We start from the raw sequence: 26,294 nt of genomic DNA on the forward strand, positions 1-26,294 counted from the left end.
TTCTAATAAACCAATAACTCAAGATTTCTAGTAATTCATAAATTAGACAAAAATATGTAAAAATCTATTTAAACCATATTCTGGATTCTTAACAGTTTACTAGTGACAAATTGATTTTATGTTATATATGTTATTAAAGGAAATAAATAATACTGTGAGTATAGTGTAATAAAGATTTTTCTCTTTTTTTTCCCCTTAAGCTTTATGGTACAAGATGATCTTTCCTCCTCAATTTGACAGATCAAAGAAGTATCCCTTGCTAATTCAAGTGTATGTAATATTTTCTTTGGTGTAAAAATTATTTACTGAAAATATGTTGGATTAAATACACATTTATGAGATAGAATGAACCATTCTCTTTAGTAAGATTTCCTATTTATGCTGTTTTTATATATTCCTCCACTAATAAGAGAAAATAAAATATGGCTATTTAAATAGATTGAGGAAGTTTTGAGATTTTAGATGGACTTGCTTGCATTTGCTGTGTTGAATTTCCTTTGTATGGCAAATTGCCGAATGTGTCAGAATACCTTTAAGATAAATTGCAGCCAAAAAAAAATATTGTAAATCATCTTAGCATCTTATGTAATTGAGTTAGAAATGAAATAAGGGAATGGAATACATTTAGTGGAATAACACCCAAAATCAGTGCTGACCTACACACAATTTGCTTAAAACACCATGCATTTTTTTTTTAGTATATCTTATGTCTGCTTTTAGCAAGTGGCAGGTGGCAGAAATGACGAAAAACCCACACATATTCCTTGAAATGCCAACCCTAGATGTATCCGTTTTGGGGAATAGGAGAGGCTGTGTCCCAAAACAACTTCCTTCTATCAAACCTCTGGGAAAATCCTGGTCCTCTCTTGATTTTGAGCCAGTTCTAATGCCACTGTTATTGAAATTTTATCATACAAATGTACTGGGAAATACTAAATGTAATTCTTGGCCATGATGGGAAGTTGAGTTTTACAAAGGAATCAGATTCTATTTTTTCTTTTCTTTAGGTATGGTGGTCCCTGCAGTCAGAGTGTAAGGTCTGTGTTTGCTATTAGTTGGATATCTTATCTTGCAAGTAAGGAAGGAATAGTCATTGCCTTGGTGGATGGTAGAGGAACAGCTTTCCAAGGTGACAAACACCTGCATGCAGTGTATCGAAAGCTGGGTGTTTATGAAGTTGAGGACCAGATCACAGCTGTCAGGTGAGCACCTGTCATTCAGACAGAAATTGATGTGCAACAAAAGTCATGCAATTACTATTAGGTTTCTCATCCTTAATGACTTAATTCTTTTTTGTCTATTTTAATAATGTCCATTTTTTTCAACTTCACCTAAAGCTATCATTAATATTAAAGGTATATTTTTGTCCAAGATTAAAAAAATATTATTCATGGAAGAGAGCTGATAAATGTGTAGAAAACTGATTTATAGTGATAGTGACAAATACTCTCTTTCGATGTTTGTTATTCTAATATCCTTTCATTTATTAACATGGCTCACAATAGCAGAAAAATGTGTATAACTCTAGCGGTGGTCTGTGTGAAACCGAACAGCTGAATTTGCCAAGTACTGTGGATTCTAACTCACAAATTCAGGAATTGTCAAGATTTCATCAGCACTCTATACCTATAGCTGTTAAACATTTATTTATAATAAACCTGTGAAGCATGACTGTGTTAGCATAAAAGTGTTTCCTTATTTTCATTTGACAAAAAGTTCATTTAAATTACAGAAATTATATTATGAAAACGTTTAGAGAAAAGACAGGTTGTTACCTGAGTCCTTCTTCCCAACTACATTCTCAACCACAATTTATGGATCAATCATCTTTTCCTTAAAAAAAAACACCCACAAATTATAGTCATAAATATTGTTGCTTGTTTGAAAACACTGTTCAGGGTTTTTCTGGATATTTCTCTGTAGTTGTTGGGTTTCTGTTACTATTGGTGTGAGTAGATGAAGGTAGACAATAGTAGTTTATAAATGTAAAAGTGAACACAGGCTGATGGCACTTTTAGTCACACTGTGTCACACCAAATAGCAATTTAGAAAATTCATTAGTACATTTCTTTGATCATCTTAATGTTATTAATAGTCATTGATTTCATTCAGCATATACAACACAGATTGTATTTTACATCTAGGAGCCAGGCCCAGACAACACTTTTCTGTATTTTGTCTGTAATCAAAGCAGAAAAGTTTAGACTCAAAAGTAATTATTTTTTAAAATAGAAAAGTAATCATAACCCATATGTTTTCCAATTTTTCTTCCATTCTGTGAACAGTAATACACATACAAAATTTGATTAAAAACAGACTCTGAGTAAAATCTTACAAATCAGTAAGTAGATTATCAAATAATACTTCACAATCTGTAGAGCATCATTCATGCCTACGTTGTAGGAAGTTCCATCTTTCTTATGAATCCAGATTTTTTACCTTTCTGCTGTTAACCTTGGGAGAGTTTTCAGCCTGATGGAGAGACAGTTCAAAGAAAACTCCACAGGGAGATAAGTTTCTCATATAAAGACTATGGTGTACCTTACCAGGAATATTAACACAATTGTCAGCATTATAGTCCTAATTCTTTTCACACTGCAGTTCAAGTCTATTTGTATTTAAACCATGCAATAAACACCAAGGACAGGTAATCCTGGGACCACATCAAAAGATAGAGATGTAAATTACGCCTCACTTGTAATCAATGAGATATTTTCCAAAATTCAAGGAGCTAAAAAGTGGTTTGTTTTGGCACTGGTTAAAAAACAATCCCATGATCATCATTTTATCACCACAACCTACCAATAACAACAAAATTTGATATTATATTTTTGTGCATTTATTTGCCACCAAAAATGTAGCATTCAAATTTAAGAATACCTCAAGAAACAACACAGATAGCGTCTTAATGTGTTCCTTGGATGGAATGGGAATTTAAACCTGAAGCCCATGTATAAACCTTAAAAAACATTGTTATTTTTGATGTTCAACATATAGCACAAGAAGCCAAAAAGTCTACTGATTTTCACAATAACATAAATAAATGTCTTTGGCATTTAGAATTGCAGGTGGACCAGTGGCAGTAATTGGCTACCTTTATGTCCAGTGAACTATATTTAAAATGGAACCTAAAGAAGGTCTCCTGCTAGAGATCATACATTTACTCAGCCATTCAACAAGATCAAATATTAATGCATGCCATTGAAATACACTCTGTATAAAATTGTGCAGTTTACAATCTATTTTCAATGTACTTACAATCTTTGTAAAGTGGTTAAACCACCTACACTCTAAAGGGACAGCATTGCTGTTCAGTAAAACTTTCAGTAAACACCCTAGTGAACAAGAGATAGCTATGTAGTCCACACCAAGGACATATGCAACAGTGAAGATGCCAGTTGGAGCTGGCCTTGGCTTTGCTTGAAACTATTATTCTGCATAAGTGAAAGGGAAGCCTTGAAACCCAATGCTTTGAGAAAACAAAAGCTAAAAAGGATAGATTTATAATGATAATCCTGGGAATAACTCAACCACAGGTTTCCCCAAGAAGTGTTTTAGGAATCTGACACTGAATGTCTGACCTAGAGAATTGGGATTACAATCCCTCTGTGGTAGCCCTCAAATTACCTCCCCCCAAAAGAATGAAATTTGACCCCATGAATCTCTAATAAAATTCAATCTGGCTAAATTTTTACATACTGAAAGAAAATCATATGTATATGCTTGGAAACAACAGTAAATTCTAGTCAGGGTCAAAAAAGAGATTCAAACAAAGAAAAGCAGAAAAAAAAGTTTAAAAAGAAAATGCATAACCTCACAACTTTTGACTATACAAAGGAAATCTTTCAAAGGAGATGCTTGTGAGGTCAAAGAATAAGTAAAACTAGAACCTGCTTTCTTCGGGCTTCTCTGCAAATGTTACATATGTGAAAGCCAAACATTCTGGTAGATATAGAGTCAACTCTGCTCATTTGGGATATATTTGGCATTTTTTACATTCCCACAATTTGGAAATTTTATATAACTTGAGGTTAATAACAAGGAAGAATTATGTGATAAAAAAATATCTCATACTATTATACTTGGTATCAATAAGAACATTTCTAAAATAGAATAATAATTGATCACTAGAATTCCAAGTTGACCTTTGGTAGGGCATTTTTTATGAGAGAAAAGTTGTAAAGTTCAGTCCAGCATCCCAAATTAGAAAAACATGCTTTTTCATTTGTTACTAACATTTTGTTGATTTAACCACATTATCAACAGTACTTCTGATAACCCTTCTGAAAGCTCTTTAGAAATTGGAGGTATGTTTTATAGAGCCTTGTTGGTCCCAAACTGCTCATATTATCTAGGTAACCTTAACCTAGTCCTGCCACATTAAGTGTTAAATGTTTCATTTCCATGTTAACTATTGCGCTATCATTTCCTGTAAGCGTCATCGTGTCAGAATAAACCTAGGAAGGGAGCTGTTAAAAATTTCCTGTTCTTATGTATCACCTGCTATTTGCTTTTACCCCAGATGCAAGGTTATATGATTGCTAGCTTCTGGGAGATCATAAAAATCACGATTGGTTTTATAGCTCAGAACTGTCTTCAAGCAGTAGTGGCAAGCTTACTTTTTTAACAAAGGAAGTGAACCTTTTCTTCTTTCATTGGATTTTTGAAGTTGGAGGAAGAATTGCCAAAATGCCACAGTTGGCTACACATTTTCTCTGCTTTACCATAATCGGCATCCACACAGGTAGCAACTTTCCATTTGCTACTGCATTGCTTCCCTGTACACTCCCCAGTGTCCCTCAAAGTCGGTGTTGGGTAAGCTGTGACTGATGGGGCTTCTTCCCATCTGTTTGTCCCAGGCATTTACCCAACTCCTCTGCGCACTGGAGATGTACACGTCGAATCAATGCAACATGGTCACTGTAGAGAAACTCATTGTTTCAACTAATGAAAATCACTCCATCCTGCCTTAGGAGCAACATGGTCACTGTAGAGAAACTCATTGTTTCAACTAATGAAAATCACTCCATCCTGCCTTAGGAGAAGAGCCAGAAAGAGCACTAACATAGCTGAAAGGAACAAAAAAATTGTATTTTTCTGGAGGCATATCTGTCACTCTGTCTCCTCCTCTCCTTCCCGTTATTATTGCATCCTGGCCTCTGCAATGGCTCGTCCAGTTTGCCTTTTTCTCCCTCTGTTTCTGTTCTCTGAGAGTTTCCTGAGTTTTTATCACACCATTCACGAAATAAATCACAATTGCTCTGGAAGACCAGCCCTCAAGGGGGCATGGGATAAATTAGCCTAAAAAATATTGTGTGTGTGTGTGTGTGTGTGTGCGCGCGCGCACGCGTGTGCCAACCTTGCAAAGATACATTTCTGAGGGCTTCCCATGACTTTTAAAGGTTGCCCTTCAGCATGCCCCTTGTTCCTAAGGAGAGATTTATTTTCAAAATAGTTTTCAAATGGAGGCTTTTCTGTGATGGAGCTCAACTGACTCCTGTTCATGTGCTAAAAGATACACATCATTGTTCATACCATGATAAATTGAGGGTACTGAAGTATGAAATGGGAGAGGGATGACTATTGGATGGATGTGACCAAAAATGGCTGGTGATTATAATTAGCATCCAAGCAAACAAGGCATGATAAAATAAATAAAATCTTAAAAAGCAACAACAAAAATATTATTTTCAAAAGCTGGGGATTTGGAAATACGGTCCTAGTCAATGTGCTACTACCCCTTGTGTTACTGTGAGCCTGTCTCTTGACCTCTCTGAGTTGCATTAACTCACCCACACAATTAGGATCTGAGGCCTTCCAGCCCTGAAAAGCACTACTCAATAGATGTGCATTGGAGTCTAGAGGATCCTTTTATCTTTTGCAGAAAACATGATAATATTCTTTTAATTATCTGTAAATGCAGCCTGATTATGCATGTGTTTAAACAAAGAAAATGTAGCGCTTCTATTAAGTTTTTGAATTAAATATGCTTGTGTAATGAAGTAAATGTCATGTGTACACACTTAAAATTCTAAAAATTTGTTTCTTTTACTTTAGAAAATTCATAGAAATGGGTTTCATTGATGAAAAAAGAATAGCCATATGGGGCTGGGTGAGTTGTTTTATATGTTTTATGCTTGTTATTCAGTTCAGCAATCATCATTTTCTAAGTTGTTCGCTTATAAGATTTCTCATGAAATGTTAATGTTGCAACATAATTTAATCTGTCAATGAAAACAGTCAATTTTAATAATCTGGGCTTCAAAGTGATGGCTATAATTGTTTGTTGCTTCCCCCCGCCCAATCATTTCATTTCTTCCCTGTATAGCAAATTAACTCATGATTAACACATTTCTACTTAATTTTTTGGTATTAGATTATATTTTACTGGACTGAATCATATTTATCTGAAGTTGAATTCCCTTTGTTATATTCAGGTTAATACATATCTTTTATTTTATATTCCATCATTTTATTTTTATGAAAATTTAAGCTAAAGTTTGAAATTATAAAAACATTCAGAATATAAATTCCCTAATATCTTTTTTATCCAGGTCATATCTTGTTTGATTTGGGGGCAGAGGGGTAATCAAAATTTTTTACCAAACCTAATGTTAATTTGTGCTAGTTATAGGTCCTGACAATAATTTCCCATCTTTAAGGAACTGTGCAGGTCTTTAAAAGGAAGTAGCAAAAGTTATCAGTTATGGGAAATGAAGCCACTAAAAAGTTTAGAGAAATATTGGAAAGGATTTAATTTGCCCACTATAAATTATGATAATTACTCTTCAAGAAAGATTTCCTGTTTCACTTTTTGGTCTGAATTTGTACATTTGCAAGTCAATTTGCAGCCATTTGTGCTTGCGTTGTTTTTCTTGGCTGTTTTCTGTGAGAGCGGCCTGCACACGATGGAGGGAATGAAACCCAATATTGACGGGAATCTGCAGAATTCAGCGCAAATCTCAGCTCAGTGACCAGATGAAGAGCTGTTGTGAATTTGTGGAAAGTTGTTACTTCAGGCCATTTGGTGCTTCTTAAAACCATCAAATGTTAAGTATCTAAACAGAATGGGATTCAAAGGGTGTAAATAAATAAAATACTTTATAGTGAAATATTTCAGATAAGACCCTTCCTACTATCCATTTTTATGAAGTTTTCTAAAGTAAAGCTTTGGAAGATTAAAATTTCAAGCTGAATACTCACATATAATCATTAACATTTCTCTTAGAATTTTACTATGCTTTTATTGTAGGCTTTGAAATAACCATAAAGTGGAACATTTAACTTCATTTCTGGAACATTCTAAATATTAATTTGGTAGAGAACCATCTATGTGGGATGATTTTAGGAACCCACTCATCACCCAAAAATATATCCATATCAGTCTGAAATTCTTCAATAAGAGATTTTCACCATATCTGTGCAATGCTTCTGGAAGAAATTGTGTATTAGGCCCCCTTTATTGCTTACTTTTCAACATGGCAGTGATTATGAGGTGGGAGAAGAAATTAGTGAATTGCTAAGGGATATAACGCTTGAGCAGACCCTAAAATCAGCAGGAAGACCTGGGAGTTCCTGAAGGAAAAAGACCTTAACACTGTACTGGTTTTATTAGTTCTTTAAGTTTAAGACCAATTCATATTTATTAATCCACCCATCTTATCATGGACTCATTCATTCTTCCTTCCATGTACAAAAATGTTAGTGGATCTCAACTAGATCCTCTATTAGGTTCATTAGAGGATGAAAAGATGAGTAAGTTATCTCCCTGGACCTCTAGTAGAGAACACAGAGAGTAAGAAAAGAATTGCTCAGGAAACGTTGCAAGTGTTGAGAGCGATAAGATGTGTGGCGAACACCAGGGAAAAGAGTGGTTAATTCTGGCTGTGAGAGCTCAGGAGAGATTCAGAAACTAGGTAGCATTAGAGCTTGATGAAAGGAAGTTAGTTAAGGGATATTTCAGGCGGAGTGAAGACAACATTGCCCAGGTCCCAAGGTAACGAAGAGTATGGCCTATGGGGGGACCCTGAGTTAGTTAGTTAGGAATGCCCGAAATTTTAGAAATATAAGGTATATGATGAATAAGGTGTAGGTGCATCTGAGTAGATAGGTAGCCAGATACCTGAAGTCCTTTTAGGCCACATAAAGGAGAATGGGCTTTACCCATGGCTCTGTGACATGTTTCTCTTCTCATTTTCCTAAGTCTCTATGGTCATTACAATCCACTCATTCTTTAATTGTTGGTGTTTTCTCTGGGTCGGAGTTTGGTTCTCATTGTTCTTAATTTCCTTGGGGAAACCCATGTGGTTTCAAGGATAATGATGAGTGCCAGATCCCTGCAACTAACCCGCTTCTCTCTTCTGAGCTCCACCTTTCAAATGCCTGCTTATCACCCCTTGAATATGTCTTACAGGGGCCTCAAGCTTAACTTGCTCAAGCTAAACTTGTAGTAGTCTACTTTAAAATAAGTCCTCATCTTTATTCAGGACCTCATCACACACCTAGTTATCCAAGTCATTAAGTTCAGAGCTGTTTTCAACTTTCTCTGCTCCCTTACTCCAAACATTCTTGGTTAGTAAATTCTGTCAATTCTACCTTCAAACATTGAAATCTTTTATCATCCCCACTGACATTGCCATAGTTCTTCATGTTATTTGGGCCAGAGCTTCTCAAATTTGGGCTGCATGTGTATCCCTGGAGAACTTGTTAAACCCAGTTTCCAGGACCTTACTACCTGAGATTATGATTCAGTACTCCAGGTGGAAGCCTGGGGTTTGCATTTCTAACAGGATATCATGTAAGGCTGATTCTTTTGGTCTATGGTTCATAGGTTGTGTGGTACCAGTTTAACTATTCCAATTGGTTGTGTGGTACCAGTTTCGCTATTCTTAACTAGCCTCACTGCTTTGGACTCACAAGCTTCAATATTTCTAATGAGGTTATTGTTACAAAGCATAACTCTTACCAAGTTGCTTTTCTGTTTATATATTTCATAGGGCTCACCCTATTACATTGACCTCACTCTAGTGCCCAAACATATTTCCTTGCATGCAAGGTCCTTGACAAACTGGTTGCAGCCTAATTTTCCAGTCTCATTTCTTTTCACTTTTCCCTGCACCTGTTGAATAGTTTGATTTATGTCTGTTTTTCCTTGTTCCAGTGATTTTGTTAGTACTGTTCCCTACAGCTGTCCACTCTCTTCTTCCATTCCCCATCAATTCCTCAACCCACAATGGATAAATCCGACTTGTTCTTTAAGACCTAACTCACATATGACGTGATTTGTGCTCCAATAGATCTTTATACTGCTCTTATAGGAATTACAATGTCTTGGTTTCTCCCATTAGAATGCAAGATCATCAAGGGAATGGACTTTGTCTTTTCTTTAGCTTTGTTTTTCAAATGCTTAGCACAATACTTGGCCATGTCACACATCGATGCTGTTGTTTATACTGAATTTAACCCTATAAGTCAATGTTTCCTCAAATGTGTTCTATTAGTGACAAGAAACTTTTCAAGAAAAGGTTCTCTGGTCTAATAATTTGGTAAATCATACATTCCAAATAATAGAGCCTATAGGCTCTAGGAAAGGAGTAATAAAGAATCCTGTTAGCCCTAGCTGGTTTGGCTCTGTGGATAGAGCCTCGGCCTGTGGACTGAAGGGTCCTGGGTTCAATTCCAGTCAGAGGCACATGCCTGGGTTGCAGGCTCAATCTCTAGTAGGGGGTGTGCAGGAGATAGCCAATTAATGATTCTCTCTCATCATTGATGTTTCTATCTCTCTCTCTCTCCCCTTTCCTCTCTGAAATCAATAAAAATATATTTAAAAAAAATAATCTTGTTAAATTTTGTGTAATACAGTATTACCAAAAAGTATTTGATTCCAGGGATACCTCTTTGAGAAGTGCTCTGGAACTCAGTAGAGAGTGGAATTGGTGTATCAGAAAGATTCTGGCTACAAAGTAAAGGATGGTCTGTGGTGCAGGGACGGAGTGGGCTAAGGAGTGAGGCAGCAAGTAATACTGGCAACAAATACCAAGGGCCTGAATTTAGGCAGCGAGGTAGGGGGTGTGATGAGGTCATAGCTCTGAGTGCTCTTCTATGGTATGGGAAATTGGAGAGGGAAAAGAGGAAGACACTGAGAATGACCATGAGGGTTATTTGGTTATTATTGTGTTCCATATTTGGGAAGGAAGTTTCTGATTCCATGGAGTTTTAGGCATGCTGGCGGTCTGAGAAATGTACTATAGCTAACCACACATTTTTTTGAAGTCAATTGGTCAATAAGCTGCAAATCCTGATTCCTTCCACTATCCAGATTAAGAAGGAGAGGAGGAATTTTTATCTTACCCTTTCATTTTTTCTGGCTCACACAAACCAAAGTCCAGTCCTGTTTTTAGCTGCTTATTATCCACTATGCCCTCAGCACTGTGCCTAGGAAGTGTCTGTTGTGACAGAGGTTTTTGACTGGGCAGTTTTGTCCCTCAGATGACATCTGTCACTGTCTGGAGAGATTTTTGGTTGTTACAACTGGGTTGGTACTACTGGCATCTAGTGAAGAGACACCAGGGATGCTGTTAACTATCCCACAATGCACAGGACAGATTCCACAAAAAAGAACTATCCAGCCCCAAATGTCAACAGCACTGAGGTTGCAAAATCCTGGTTTATGCGGACAACACTTGGAGAAATTATTTTCTGATGATTGAAGAACAGTGGGGGTTTTGCCTAAATTATTAGAATAACAATCTCATTTATGGGATTTGCTTTGTTAATATAGGCCTAGCCAGGTGGTGTTGAATAAGCATTAGTTCATGATTTAATCTTAGTTCCTTTCTCTTCCAGTGACTAATTATAAGCAATTTGAATTGCTATGTGTGATCAACGATGTAAAAGTAGGACAAATGCACCTCTAATGAGACTATATTAGATTCTAAACTTAAAGCTCCCTAAAGCATTTGCTCTAGTGTAGGGATGCAGAGGAAGTGGCATGGGTTGTAGAACCAGGAGTCCTGGGGCTGATCCCAGCTCTGCTGCTTACTGAATATATATCTGATCTAAGTTGACTCTGAGCCTCAGTTTCCTCATCAGGAAATTCAGCAATAATTTCTTCACCACTGGGAGGGTTACATGAATTAATAGGAAAGTCATATATTAAACAAATATATCCATTCTGTGTTTTAGGTCATATCCCCAGTGCTGGGGATATGTTCATTAACAAGACAGATAACAATCTCTGCCTTTCTGGAGTTGGGAATGGTTGAGAGAAAGACAATAAGCAAGATAAATAAGTAAAATATTTAGGATATTAAAATGATGTTAAATGCTCTGGAGGAAAAAAAAAAACACAAGAAAGAAGTATGGTGTGCAGGGTTGATTGGTTTTTAGATTAGAAGGACAGGTGAGCCCCACCCCCCACCACCCTTTTTTTAAGTTAAGACTCAAAATGAGAAGGAAGTAAGCCATGCTGATTTCTGGGGTAAGAGTATTCTAGGCAGAGAGTGGCATCATTTGCAAAAGTCCTGGGGCTAAATCATGTTTGGAGAGTTCAAAGAACATGAATATGGGCAGTGAGCAAGGAGGAGGTGGGAGGTGGGAGGTGGGAGGTGGGAGAAGGGAGACATTGTGTGGGACCACAAAGACCTTTGCAATACGTTGACCATACAAACATTAGCTCATTGTTATTGCCTGTAGGTAAAATGTTCCAATATGCATTATAGTTCACATAAGAATATTCCATAAACCCCTAAAAATTCTGTGCCCTTCTAAAAATGTTTTAAAGACATCCTTCATTTAAGCAAAATGGCAAGGCGTCTAAGTGCAAAGGACAAACTTCTAGAATTCTCATGGCCAATCTGCTCCGTGGGTTCTTTTCTTGTGGCAGCCACCCACTCTGCCTTGGAGCCCCACCCATGGGAGAGCAGAAAAAAAGTTAACTCTGGTGTTTTTTTTCCCCTCTTCCTTTGTACAGAGGAATAAGCTTAGCGAGGCTGCCTGAGAATTTAAAGTATACCTTTTTTTGTTGTGCTGCCACAATAGTAGTTTTGTTCTTGCACATTCTTAGAGACAGTGTGTGTTCATCCTGAAAACATGGACATTTTATTTAGATACAGCACTATTATCTAATCCCTTAGTAGATACAGATTAAGAATTTCTAAGATTTTGAACAGCAGTGTTCAAAAACCTTTTGCTCTATGCAAATGCTTTCAATTTCCAATCTCACTCCATGCTATTTCCTGTTCTGAAGCATAGAAGAGGAGAGGCAGGACCCAGTATTGTTATTTGCAGTGAACACACTTTCCCAATAAAACCATAAGCAACAATGATTTTTCTAATGGACTTAGGCTTACTCTACTCTCATTTGCAATTAAGAAGGAAGGGAAGATCTTCTGTTTCAGCAATACTTGTTGCTAACCTACTCATCAAAACAAATCATTTGGGTATCAGAGGTGAAAGCTTGAACTTGATAGTGATTTTCACTTACCAAAATGATTTTGCAGCCCAAGTGTTTCTTCTATTTTTAAAATATATTTCCCCTGTTGTAACATGTTTCAGTTTTCCTCCATGAAGAATAAAAAGAGCCCATGGTAGAATCAGAATTGCCTCTTTTATTCTGTGTTTCAGAGTCAGAGTCTCGGTAAAACTCCCAGCGGCTGGAAACATAGAACTGTAAACTAGGTAGAGAGTTCTTTCTTTAACTATTGCACTCAGCAAGATTGCTTAGCTTATTCCCCCATTTCAGGTATTTTGTGGATTCAGATTAGACCCCTAGCACTGACCTGATGCCATTGTCACATTTGTCTGTCTGTCTGTCCATCTGGCCATCTGTCTTGCTCTGTAGAGTTCTCACTCTCACTCTTTCACTCTCTCTAAAGACAGACTTTTCTGTACCAAAAGCTGGAAAAGATCTCTCCTGACCTGAGGAAAATGATTTCCAGAAATTTGTGGTACTAATATTTTAAGAACAAGGTACGTCCTTAGTTGGAGGCTTACACTGACCTCTTAGGTCTTGTGGGGATGTCCCAGCATTGGGGCAAGAATAGCACCAAGACTCACTTCCTAATCTAGCATGCACACGTGTGTGTGTGTGTGTGGGGGGAGTGGGGAGTGTTTCATGTTCTAGAACACTGCTTAATCCATGTTTCCAGGAGAAGTACCCCTCCCAGCTGTGCATACAGATCAGGGAGAGATGCGACCTTACTGTGATGCTCTGCTTCTTTCTTCATTTTTTAGAAAAAGGTTCATGTTTCCAAGTGACATGGACAGACAGCTCCTTCTGTTATTAGAGTCCCTTTTCTGAATTACCTATTGATTCTTAGGGAAGAAAAGTGATGAAAGCTAACCTGCTCTGGACTCTGAAATTTGTATTTCCATGTGTACTTCTTTGTTTTTCTATTATATTTGTGACAGGGTGTGTAAAAATGTTTAAAACACTAGTGACTTTCCCTTCTTTGAGCTGCCTTGCCAGAAATCCTTAAATCAGAATATGTAACATGACATTATTCACAGACCCTGGCCATGCCTTAAACAATGGTTTAAGGTACTTAGGTCTTTTCATTGTTCTTCTGTTATGAAAATAAGTAAATACACAGATACAAGTTCTGCCTCACAGGACTTTTGCAAACTATGGGAAGTAGCTTGCATTTACATTTTGGGAATAATCTTTTTTGGTGCATTTCTTTTAAGTCAAATCCTGTTTTTGCTATAGCAAGGCCCTGGTTGGAAAAATATAGAAGAGAGAGGGGAAAAAAAGAAATGTTTGCAGAAAAATTACAATTATATCCATCTTTTAAACTGCTCCTACCATGTGCTGATCAACACGCCAAGTATTTGTCATTTACTAGGGATGAAATTAGTCATGTCTGGTGGGGCTTGCTGCCAAGGGTGTAAGGTAGACATTTAACCTACCCTATCCATGTTCCCCAGCTCTCATCAGCACTTACTGTGAGTAAAGTTGCTGTAAAAATATAGAGGAGAATTTGTGAAAGGAAATGTGGGACTAACTCATACCAATGTCTCCACAGTCCTACGGTGGTTATGTTTCATCACTGGCCCTTGCATCCGGAACTGGTCTTTTCAAATGTGGGATAGCGGTAGCTCCAGTCTCCAGCTGGGAATATTATGGTATGGAAACATTTCATAAATGTTGCTGCCAAAGCATTTAACACATAATTACTCTATATTTGAGGTTGCTAGGAAAACAAATTATGAATTAAAATTCACCCCAGCATCACCGGGGAAATACAATGTATAAACAAGATTATTTATATGATTCATTATAATCGTGTTGTAACAATTAAAGACATTTTAGAGTGGGGAGGACTTTTCCAAAACCCAACATATCTTCTTCTCTCAATAAATATTGCTCCTCCTGCTGAACCAAACCTTTAAAATCAGAGCTAATTGTGTTTCTGCAGACAGACAGTTGCAGCATAGCTGGCTTCTAAGCACATCCTATACCAAGTCAGATGAAGGCCAAGTAATTCATCTCTACACCAGTCTTCAGCTTCCAGCTCCATTGCTCCAGAGATCAGAGCAATAACTATCTGTTCAAAAAGTACACCTCCCCTGCTGCCTGTTTTTTTATAATTCATATCAATGCAGGTGGCTATTGGGAATTAACTCTAATAATTTTACAAAAATTAGCTCTCATCAGACCCTAGTCCTTGTGTTGGGGTAGAAATGAGACAGTTGTGACTTGTAGGGAATCCTTATTCAGAAAAAAAATAATATATATGTGTGTTGGGGGACAGATATCTACCCCAGATTATTTAAGACACGAAGGAGAGTAATACAAATGGCTGCATTTGTGATTTCTTTTAAATAAAATGAGGTCATTCCATGGGGTCATTTCTAGCTCAACACTCCCTCAACTGACACACTTTGGGTAGAAGTGAAAAAGCTGAGAATCAGCGCTTTCTAATGATAGAGGCTCCCGTTTCTCTAATCTCCTTCTCCATTCCCACGCTAGCCCTACGGAGGGAAATTGTAGAGCAACAGCCTTGGGTGGAGCATCGCAGTAAAGGACAGCAAGAACCTCCCTGAGCAGCTGCACACGGGAGAACTGAGGAGCAGTTATCAAACCAGGGGGTCTCATGGGTCAATGAAATGATACATACCCTGTGCAAACAACATATTCTTATATATTTTATAGCATCTATCTACACGGAGCGATTCATGGGTCTCCCAACAAAGGATGATAATCTAGAGCACTATAAAGTAAGAATCTTTTGTCATATTTAGGTCATTAATTTATTTCAGATGTGCACAATAATTTTAAAGCTGTCACTCAGAGTTTTCACTTTTGCTGGGTCCCCAAACAAATATGATGATCTTTTGTTTGCTGCAAAACACCTCACTAGAAAGGAATTTACTCCTTTCGGATTTTATTCTTTTTTTTCCACCCTTCCTCCCACCCCCAACCCCTCCACAGCTTGAGCAGGCATCATTTATGCCTAAGGTCTCACTCATATGTAACATATGACACATAAACTTTCAGTTTTTCAAACCAAGAATCAGATGGAGGTAATGCAAATGATGAAGAAAATGTGTTGCTCTGACTCTTAAATATTTATCAACCAAAGCAATACATAATTTCAGTATTGGTGCTAAGTCCATTGCACAATGATTTAGCTGGTTTTCTATTAGAACTTGCAGCAACTAAAATGTTAATTTTTCCTCTTTTCCAGAATTCAACTGTGATGGCAAGAGCAGAATATTTCAGAAATGTAGACTATCTTCTCATCCACGGAACAGCAGATGGTGAGGTTTAAGCAAGACTCTTACACATAAAAATACTGAGCCAGCATCACTTTGTTTAAGAAACATTAAGCATCCTCCTATGCCTGTGCTCAGGGTCAGTACCTAAGAGTCAGGGGCATTTCCATAAACGAGTGTGATTCCGCACTGCTGACAATGTCAACGGCATGACTAGATAATTGTCGGTGTTCATTTCCAGGCAGTACATTGTCACTCTGCGCTTTCTGGTATTTAACAGCACTTTAACTCTCTCTCTTTGTTGCAGATAATGTGCACTTTCAAAACTCAGCACAGATTGCTAAAGCTCTGGTTAATGCACAAGTGGATTTCCAGGCAATGGTACATAATTTCCTTTCACTCATGTTCACGGCCTTAGACCCCTAAGCTAAAAGGAGGAATCTTATTTTTAATTTTTAATTGTTTTTTTTACAAAACCTGACAAACAGGCGGAAGGGTAGAGTAGGCATAACATCAGCAAATGAATCTTGATCTTTCGTTAACTCCCTGAAGGACAATAGGCAAGTCCTGGCCCCTCTGGCAGTCCCAGTTGAGTCCTGTATAAAATAAAGGCGTCACAAGATCAGATTATCTAGCTCACACGTCCAATAGTTTTGTGATCTTATGTGCTAGGAGTCCCTGCAAAACTCGGGAGTCCCAAAGCAGCTAGAAGATTCTGTTTATTCTGTAAGAAGCAAGTGCAGGAAGTTATCAGAGACTCCGAGGCTCCCTGAAGTCATGCCGCTCCACTCAGTTAGAGAATCTTTTCCTTGTGTCCTCAGCCCCTGGCATATGTGTGGCCCACCAGGGGACTCCCATTTTCACCGAGTGAATGACCAAATGAGCTAATTGTAAAATCCAGGTTGCATGAGGAATGGAAAATGAAAACAGAGGAAAATTATGAAAAACCAACACCAGAGAGACAATCCCTAATGCCTATCCTTCCCCCTCTTAGGAAGCCTAAATTACTCATCACTTGCTTATATTGAACAGAATCCAGAAAAGGAAACCCCCACCTTTTGGAAATTTGTTGTGTGTCTGTTTTTTCAATAAAGTACGAAAGGTGAGATTTTCCCAGTCTTTTTTAAAAATATATTTTTATTGATTTCAGAGAAAAAGAGAGAGGGATAGATAAAAAGATCAATGATGAGAGATAATCATTGATCAGCTGCCTGCTGCACACCCCACACTGGGGATCAAGCCCGAAACCTGGGCATGTGCCCTGACCGGGAATCGAACCATGACCTCTTGCTTCATAGGTCAATGCTCAACCACTGAGCAACACTGGCCGAGCTAGTTGTATTTGTTTTTTATTGCCACCTCCCAAGGTAAATTCAACTTATAAGTTCATAGTATTACATCATGACCACTAGCCGCTTTTATTTAGTGAAAACATCTCTCCAACAATAAAGTTTAAATCTATGGTATCATACTTCTGGTTTTTAAAATGATACTGTTTTTAACTCCTATAAAGGATGTTAATGTTGATACATGTAGTAGATTTTCTGCCACAGAAAGGAATTAGAGTCAGAGACTAAAAGCCTCATGGGATGTCTGCGCTAGAAGGGACCTGAGGGAAAATCAGATCCAACCCTCTCATTTTACAAATGAGGAAACCAAGCTCCAGACGAGCAAAGCAATGGACCCAGCACATGAGCTCTGGGATCCGTGCCTCCTGATCCCCGGGACGCTGGCCACTGGTGACGCTTAGCCACAGAGATCTAGACTATAGTTTAAAGTAGATGAAACTGTAGTGAAGGTTAATCTTTAAATCATTCCACTCCAGATGCTTACATTTGTGTATTCGGGTGTTCTTAGGTAGAATTTTAACTACAATATTAGAAAAGTTAACCAGGTCCTAGAGCCTAAAAAGGTCAAAGCATTGTGTGGCTGCAGGAATAAGGCGGCTTCTTCCCTTTGTGTTTCAGTGGTACTCTGACCAGAACCATGGCATATCCGGCCTGTCCACAAAGCACTTGTACACCCACATGACCCACTTCCTGAAGCAATGTTTTTCTTTGTCAGACTGAAAACGGTGCCGATACAAGCCTGTATCACCATGTGAACACGTCAGATAAACGCCTCAGACTGTTTGCTTGTGTTACTCTTTATGTTGTTAAATGTTGGTATAAACAAACAAGGGAATGTTGTTCGAATGGCTGGCAAAAAATTAGGTGGACTCGGGGATTCAATGGAATTATTGTTTACATTTTTCTGTTACTTCGAGGAAGAAGAGAAAAGGGAGCCGTGCCTTTTGCTTCAGACACAGTATTTTAGCACTTGTTTGAGGGGAAAATAAAGTCAGAAGTTCAAATGCTATTATCTTGTCTGTGTTCATTGATTTCAGGTTGCAGTCTCTATTGCAGAAAAAAAGGGATTCTGCGAGGCAAGGGCATGCGTAATATCAGGGTGGCTGGTTGTGACGGAGGAGGATCCAGAGACAGAGTGGGATGTTTTGTAATGAGAACTCTAATGCTGGGTCAGAGTACCCAATAGCAGTCAGAGAGGCACTTGTAGAAGAACTCTGATGTTGCACCTATGCTCTCCCTCCAGGAAATGTTTATTGCATGTCTCCCAGAAGACTTCCTCGTCATTGCTAAGAGCATAGTCAGAATTTTGCATTCGGGCTCCTTTTAAGAGATGCATCAAAATTGGAAACATACCTATTTTGTACCCCTTTTTTGAATTAGTAATAGTAACTGCCTTCAGATTGCTAAACCACACCAGCTTAAATGAAGCCCAAAATTAAATAAAATGGACATCAATAGCTGAAAAGGAAAAATGTTCTGTCTATGAGATTTTCTGAGGTTTGACTTCTACGCTATAGAGTTCATTTTGAAAAAGGAAAAAAAAAAACAAGCCATAATGACTGAAATCGCAAAGGCAGCGCTCTGCCAGGAATTGTCCCCGTCAATTAGAAATGTGTGGGCAGCTCGCCATCTCTGTGATTGCCACGGAATTACAGACAGCCACACCAGGTCAGCAGAAGCTACTTCTTAACTGAATGTTGGAAGTGTCCGTGCCGCCGGTGCCCAGGGCGCTTTTCATTGCCATCTTTCCCAGCACTGATTTCCCTGGATGATGTCTCCCCACCCCTAGCTTGATTCTTCCCAGTTGCAGGTAGAAGAACCTCATGCCTTCCCTCATGCTTTGTCGCCAGAAGAACCAACGCAGACATAGAACACTGAGCAGGAAGGGCCTCGAAGGTCAGAGAACAGACTCCACTAGAGTTTTCAGATTTCTTAGTCCAGCCCTCTTACCACCACTGTGTTCTGAAAGCATGCCTCCCACTCACGCCAGATGGTCCCACCTCAGCCCTCAGGTACTTTGTGGTGGTCAGGGGGCCTGGACACACCCTCACAGATTCAGGGCTGGCCACAGCCTCCTTCCTCCACAGCAGCTGCGGGTGCCCTGAGGGTCAGAGAGAAGCTAATACCTTCACTTCCCGTTCTGCGTGGAGCAGCCTCTGAAGCAAGCCCATACGATTGCCTCATAATTTCCTCATCATTCACTCTCTCCAGCCAGGGAGAGGAGAGAAACCACCAGTCAGAGACAACAGGACAACCAAAAGTAATAGACAGTCTTGTTACTCCCACTTGTTTTCTGCGGTGGTGGGATATGCATTTGGTATCACCACGCAGTAAGCGGTCTTCACCTCAGGCCTTGGTTCCACCGTCACAGAGGCAATGTCTGAAAGGCAAATCTAACTGTGCCGTTTGCCCATGTAGAACCCGCCAGGGTCCGCCACACGGTAGTGTAGGTATCCGATGTAGACTGTTGCCATCATCACAGAAAGTGCTATTGGATGGTGCTGTTCTGGAGGAGTCCTCACAGACCGTATCCTGGGACGCAGCCAAGGACAGGGGCTCACCCACTGATGAATGAGTGAACGCCTCTGTGCTCCCGGGACTCAGGTTTCTTACATTTCTGTCCATACAAGCCTCCCCTGAGCCCCTCCGGCAGAATCATCCAGATGCTCCTCAGGACTGTCAGCGTGTGTTTATGTATTTATTCATTTATTCAGCAAACATGTATTGAGTCTGTCTATGTATCAGACACTCTGCAGGACGTTGAGGCTACAGCAGAGAGCAAGGCAGCAACTTGAGAGGCAGTGTTTTTGGTGGGGTTTTTCTTTTGAATGTTCACATTTTGTAGAGCTTTTCTAAATTCTTCTTTTGGCTTAGAAGATAAAAAGTACACAAACCATAGAGGGAAATATTTTAGTAGAAAATACCAAAGTAAAAGGGATGATTGAAAAACATCTTACCTTTTATATTTGTAGGAAGCAAATTGTAATTACTGTTAATCACATTTTATTCTTGCACATGGAGTTTGGGGTGAAGAGTGCCCCAACACCCTAATAAATGCACAGTTATCCTTCATATATGACAAACTTCAGATTTTCATTCATTTATTCGACAAATGCAATTGCAAGCCTCGATTTCAGGACCCCCATCCTCCTGAAACAGACCAGTATATTAGAGAGGATGCCTGTCTAAAGGCAGGGTTGTCAACTCTTGTAAAAGTGAGAAATGAATGTAATTACAATCAAGTTCCAATGAGATCAGTACTGTAGGGGTGGGATTCTAGTATGTGTAAGAAGGACACTATACAATATTATGCCCTCTCAAAACAATCTCATCTCTTAGTCTCACAATGCTGACTTTAGAGATATTTTTAAAGGTTTCAAAATTCTAAGTGACCATCTAATATTTCTTTTTTAAATGTTTTTATTGATTTTTCTGAGACAGAGGAAGGGAGAGGGAGAGAAAAACATCAATCGGTTGCCTCTGTCCAACCCAACTGGGACTGAACCTGCAACCTTGGTATGTGCCCTGACCTGGAATCTAACTGGCAACCTTTTGGTGCACAAGATGACACTCAACCAACTGAGACACACTGGGCCTGCACATTTTTTAAAAAAATAACAACATTTCTCAGAGTGAATGAGAAAGAGGAAGCAAGAAAATGGATATTTTGTTAAATTGAACACAAATGAAAAAACTTTTTTGAGGTTTTAACTTTTTAAAAATCTACCCCCCAAATATAAAATGTATGATTTCTTTCTTCACGAAAACTCTTTTGAATATCTGTGCCATGCATGGCAGTACTCTGCACACTGCAGAGGTTACAAAGGTGACTTATGTGACAATTCCTCCATTTTCGGACTGTTTCAGTAAAAGCGACTTAACGAATCTGATTTTCCCAACATTTGAGCATTTTTCAGAAACTGACAGATCTTTATGCAAATGTTGTTGCCAAGCTGTTTGTAATGGTGAAATTATACTTTGACAGTAACTCTTTAAAATATATTAAACCCAGCTAAGGTTTTTTTGGAAATGTTGCCAATTAAGTGACTTTAATGAGCTTCTTGATGGTAATGTAATTAAAATTCAGATGTTCTAATTGTAAAACAAAAAATACAGTTCTGGGAAAGTTAACAGTAAAATAAGCAAATGTAAAATGAATTAGGGCTAATTTAAATAGTGATTATGTGGTCTTCTGGGAAGATTCTACCAAAACAATGTTTTCAAATATGCTGTTTGTAAAGAAGAAAGAAGGCACTTACCAGATAATTGAAATTTATCCAGTAGACCAGATATTTTGAGTTTACCCAATAAAACAGATCAAAAAATTCTGAACACAGTAAATCAATCCCAGCTTATGAAAGGAGAAATACTAAAACTCTTCCTTGGCATTGTGGACAGGTACCTCAGCAATTGGAAGTGGAATAATTGCTGATTCAGGGAGAAATAAGTGCCTGAACCTTATCAAGCTACTCATGGAGAAAGTGATCTGGCCTCTAGCAAAAGTCTCTAATGACCACCTGCTCAGATTATTGGCTTGCAGCTCCAAATGCTGGCCATAAACAGTTCTTTTTTTGACAAACAGGTAATGTCTTTGGCAAGTTAGAGCAATATGATATCAGTCAATTAGCCTCTAGTTAATACTCCATTATTTACTTTAAAAAATTGCTTTGACAGTATCTGTTTTCACAAATATTCATTGGTACAGCATTCCATCTTTCACTCTGTGGTTATTAAGTCTGTTTCCTGTGAGTAAGAGAGAGTGATAATTAAGCCAGGGTCATGCCACAATGGTTTGACAACTCATTTTCCTTCTCTCATAATTGCTTTTACTTGACAAGAAAAAAAAAACAGGAACATCCTTACTAGCCATTAATTATTGGGGGCCGTAATTTTTTTAACTGCTACATAAGGTGAATTTTTTAGATAAATGTCTTAATGAAACATTTAAAATGATATAAAAACTACTTGTTAAAGAAACTACTACCCATTCACACATCTTCAGTTTGTTATTAAAACATCTTTTTAGATATTAATGGACATAGATATTTTAGATATGTCATAAAAGTTGCCTATAGCACATGAGAACTAAGCTAAGTTTTCAGTTTTAAGAGATGATAAAAAGTGATGATGCTTTAATATATGAGTACTTTATATGCGTACTACCAGGAAACAATGTGTCTCTCTTGTGTTTTGTTTTGTTTGTTTTTTTTCAGAAGACTAAAGTAATACTTTCCAATACTGCAATTTGCTCCTTTTCAAATAGTATACAAGATAGCTTATAAATTAGTTGTTATTTGTAGAGCTAACAGTGTTTGGCATATGGTAAGTATTTTGTAAGGGTTTGCTACGTACATAAACTAAACTACTTTTTAGTTAGTATTTTCAATATATTAATTCTCAAGAAATTAATAGTCTGATTCAGAAGCCAATAGTTTCTTTCCCAAATCAGTGAATGTAGCTTAAGTACCAGAATCATCAATCAAATTATAAATTAATCTTTATCTTTTTCTGAAAGAATGGGGCCTTTTAGGAATAACCAATATAGAAGTTGTGAGTGTCTAAGGAAGCTCATCGACCTTGGTACTTTATCTTGAATGAGTTGTTCATCCTTGTATCCCAAGACCTGTTGGAAGAGTCAAATATTTGATAGTAGTGATGGAAACACCTTTGGGGAGGACAGCCAGCCAGGGAAACGTGTGCTTGAGGGACAAGGACAGTTCATTCACCCAGCTTCATGCACAGCCTACAAAGCACCACACAGGCCTTCTGCTCTGGCCTGATCGCCACCACTCTCCCAAGGGCAGCCACACCAGCCTCCTTTCTGAGTGTGTGTGAGTGTGTGAGAGTGTGTGTATGTGTGTGTGTGTGAAGCTTATTTCTGTTTCAGGGCCTGGACTGCGGTTTTCTCAAATTCTCCCTGGGCTGTGTCCTTGTCCTCCAGGTCTCAGCTCATGTGTCACCACCTTAGAGGGGCCTTCTCTGGTGGCTGTATTCAGAGATTTCGAATCATATTACTTCACTGTTTTCTTGATATCACTTATGAGCATCAGAAGTTATTTTACTTATGTGTGTGCTTATTTGTTACCTATTTTTTTCCATTCAAATATTAACTCCCTACAAGCAGTGACCCTCTCTGTCTTTTCAAATCTCTGCACCCAGGGCCTTTTTCCAGACAGTCCTGGAAAAAGATGTTAGGAGCTTGATAAATATGTGCTGACTCTATTTCCATCTTCTGTGCACAGGGGGACCCATAAAACTGGAATCCTTATGTGTGATCTCACAGTAGAGACAGATCTATCTCACCCTTTCTGGAAATTAGTATGTAATAGAAACTTGCTGTTTCCCCCTTAAAGCAACAGAGAGAAAAAATCCCTGAGCAGCAGGTAACCCACAGTCAGGAGAATGGGGTTAAGGAAGGACATGAATCTTAGACAGAAATCTAAAGGAGGTTGGTCTTTCAACAAAAATGATTCAGATTAGGACGTGACAACACAGGTCACTGTACTGTCCTACCTCCAATTCTTACTGCCTCCGGATGAATCGTCAGGATGCCGCAACTGAGAATGTTTGGCAAAAATGTTCAGACTGGAAAAGGTCAGATAAACCTCCAGAATGATATTGGTTACTCTAGCAGCATTTATTTAAAAAAACACACAACAGTATTTTTTAAAATATATTTCAAGTACTAATGGTTACATTTACATTATAAAACAATGATACCAGGCCTTACACTGTCTAAGGAAAAGGTCGGTCATAAGTTCAGACCCTGAAACTTTGGTTGGTTGCTTCTTTTAAATGCAGATTATAAACTTAGAATCATCAAAAATAAGCCATTAGGGGATAGATAGATAGATGGATAGATAGATACATAGATACATAGATGATAGATTCTCAAAATAACTGTCATCACCATCACTATCTACCATCTTCCTTAATGAGATTGATTTTATATGAATTAATTAAAGGTTTAGAATCTTGTATTGGAAAAATGTAACAGATGCCTTAGCATACAGTTCCCAATCTCAAACAACTGCTGAGGGCAGTGAGGCACCCAGAATGAATGAAGCAAACCAAGGAAGTGTCAGCACGGTCTCTCATAACCTCAGGGTGGGACACCGGCAAGCTGGTGAGCACAACTAAAGAGATAACTCCTGGTTCAAATCGTTGCCATGTGGGAACAGGGGCCTATTGTTTGCTGGCCTCGTTTTTATCAAGAGAAATAAAAAAAAACCTGGATTTTAAAATGTAAAACCTCAATTTTGAGCACTTGGCAGCTAATATACAAGTAAATAAAACTCATTTGTGTGCCAGATTTAACCTGTATATATCCATTTCTATTTTGGATGTCAGTTATATACCAAGGACTTCATATACATTGTTTCATTTAATTATCCAAATTCTGTAAATTAGAAATAAAAATATGTGTACTGCTGATTAGGAAAATGAGGTACAAGTTAGGAAACTTACTTGAGATTCCATAGGTTCAGGTGTTCCTAGCACCATCATACCTCCGTGTGCACGGGCAGCACCATTGGTCAGCTACTCCAGGGGTATGTGGAATGCCTACCAGATGGCTTTGTCACATATTACTATCATTAATCAAATGTTCAATACAGAGTTCTGTATAAATAAACAACCCTAGTAACAGACTCTTATCAGCCATTATTAGAATTTAAGCACAGTTAATGAAGTAGCATTAAGTGACTGCTTAAATAAACATGTATAGGATGGCTTTGAAAACAGAATTCTGTGCCTCCCTCAATAATTTAGCGACTTCTGCAGGGTTTTCAACTTGTTTCTGGCCCCAGCAAAATATTGTGTGTGTACAGGCAAGCTATCCAATATGTAAATCCAATTCGTGACTAGGCTCAAAATAACGTTAGCTTTCCAATCTTCCCATCACCTTTTCTCTGCTCATCAGTAGTTTTTCTCGATGGCTTCTCTCTGATGTTACCCCTGCTCTGTGTCTTCCCACACCTGTTCTCCTGCCAACTCCTACGCCATGGCCATGAAGCTTCAGAAGGAGGCAGCTTGGGGGGGAAGCTTCAAGATATCACACAAGAATGGTCCCCAAATTGGCATCGGTTGCATCTTGCCAACAGCACTCAGGCTGCCAAAGCAGAGTCTCCAGAAATAAAGAACAATGAAAGTATAAACCTGAGGTTTTTCATTTCCCCAGATTAGCTTTTCAGAAAAACAAAAAGTAAAAAATTTTAACTTCATGTAAAATAAGTGTTTTGTATCTCTTCCCTGTTTTGAGTTAGAGGCTGTCAATGTATTCTGTAAAAAAAGAAGAAATTTGTGTGCCTATAAGTTGCCAAAGCACTTTCAAAATATCCAGGGTACTTTTATTTACTTTTTCAAGTTACAGCTCAGGAGCCATAAAATATTGTTTACATAACCTTCTTTGGTGAAAAAGCTGTGCCCAGTGAACCCTGCTATAGGAAACCCTGGTATCAGCTTCTTGACGTAGACTTACAGTCTTCCGCATGGTTATTTCCTCTTACCAAATATTGGGAATTCATCATTAGCAAAGTGTTAAAAATTTGTGGTAAATCTTATAAATAGCTAATCAATAGTCATAGGAAACTTGTGTCATATTTCCCAGAAAATGAGTAAACAATAAATGCAAATGTAAATATGTGTAATTTATTAAAATGTATACTTTTTCATTAAAATTTTATTCATTTTTGAACAATGATTTAAAATGGTATAGTCATATTTTGTATGTACAATATACATATACATGTATAAGTGTGTGTATATATATATATATATATATTTATTTTAAACTTTATTTGTAGAGTCCCATTATCTAGACTACATAAAGTATTCAACCATACAATTTTAAAATGGGGAAAGGTTATGAATAGATATTTCTCCAAAGAAGATATACAAGTGGCCAACAAGCACATGAAAAAATTCTCAGTATCCTTAGTCATTAGGAAAATGCAAATCAAAACCACACTGAAGTACCAATTTACACCTATGAAGATGGCTACTTAAAAAAGAAAAGAAGGAAGTGTTGGCAAGAATGTGGATAAATTGGAATCCTCACACATTGCTGGTGGGGATGTAAAATGGTTCAGCTGCTGTGGAAAACAGTTTGGGAGCTCCTCAAAAAGTTAAACATAGAATTACCATATAATCCAGCAATTCTACTCCTAGATATATACTCAAAAGAATTAAAAACAGGTTCTCAATCAGGTACAAATATACAAGCATATC

General features: G+C 38.0%; 1 protein-coding gene across 1 annotated transcript in view; it reads left to right on the plus strand.

Moving 5' to 3' along the window:
• Positions 1-18,076, plus strand: part of FAP (fibroblast activation protein alpha) — a 78,189-nt gene extending 60,113 nt beyond the window's left edge. Inside the window, exons 19-26 of the mRNA XM_080669385.1 lie at positions 201-270; positions 1,008-1,202; positions 6,058-6,112; positions 14,025-14,124; positions 15,155-15,219; positions 15,690-15,762; positions 16,025-16,098; positions 17,685-18,076. Coding sequence (XP_080525511.1) covers positions 201-270; positions 1,008-1,202; positions 6,058-6,112; positions 14,025-14,124; positions 15,155-15,219; positions 15,690-15,762; positions 16,025-16,098; positions 17,685-17,786 — 734 coding nt within the window. The 3' untranslated portion in view covers positions 17,787-18,076. The remainder of the gene's footprint in view (positions 1-200; positions 271-1,007; positions 1,203-6,057; positions 6,113-14,024; positions 14,125-15,154; positions 15,220-15,689; positions 15,763-16,024; positions 16,099-17,684) is intronic.
• Positions 18,077-26,294: the final 8,218 nt, after the last annotated feature.

The sequence above is a fragment of the Plecotus auritus genome (genome assembly GCF_963455305.1).
Source record: "Plecotus auritus genome assembly, chromosome: 5".
In the NCBI taxonomy this organism is placed as follows: Eukaryota; Metazoa; Chordata; class Mammalia; order Chiroptera; family Vespertilionidae; genus Plecotus; species Plecotus auritus.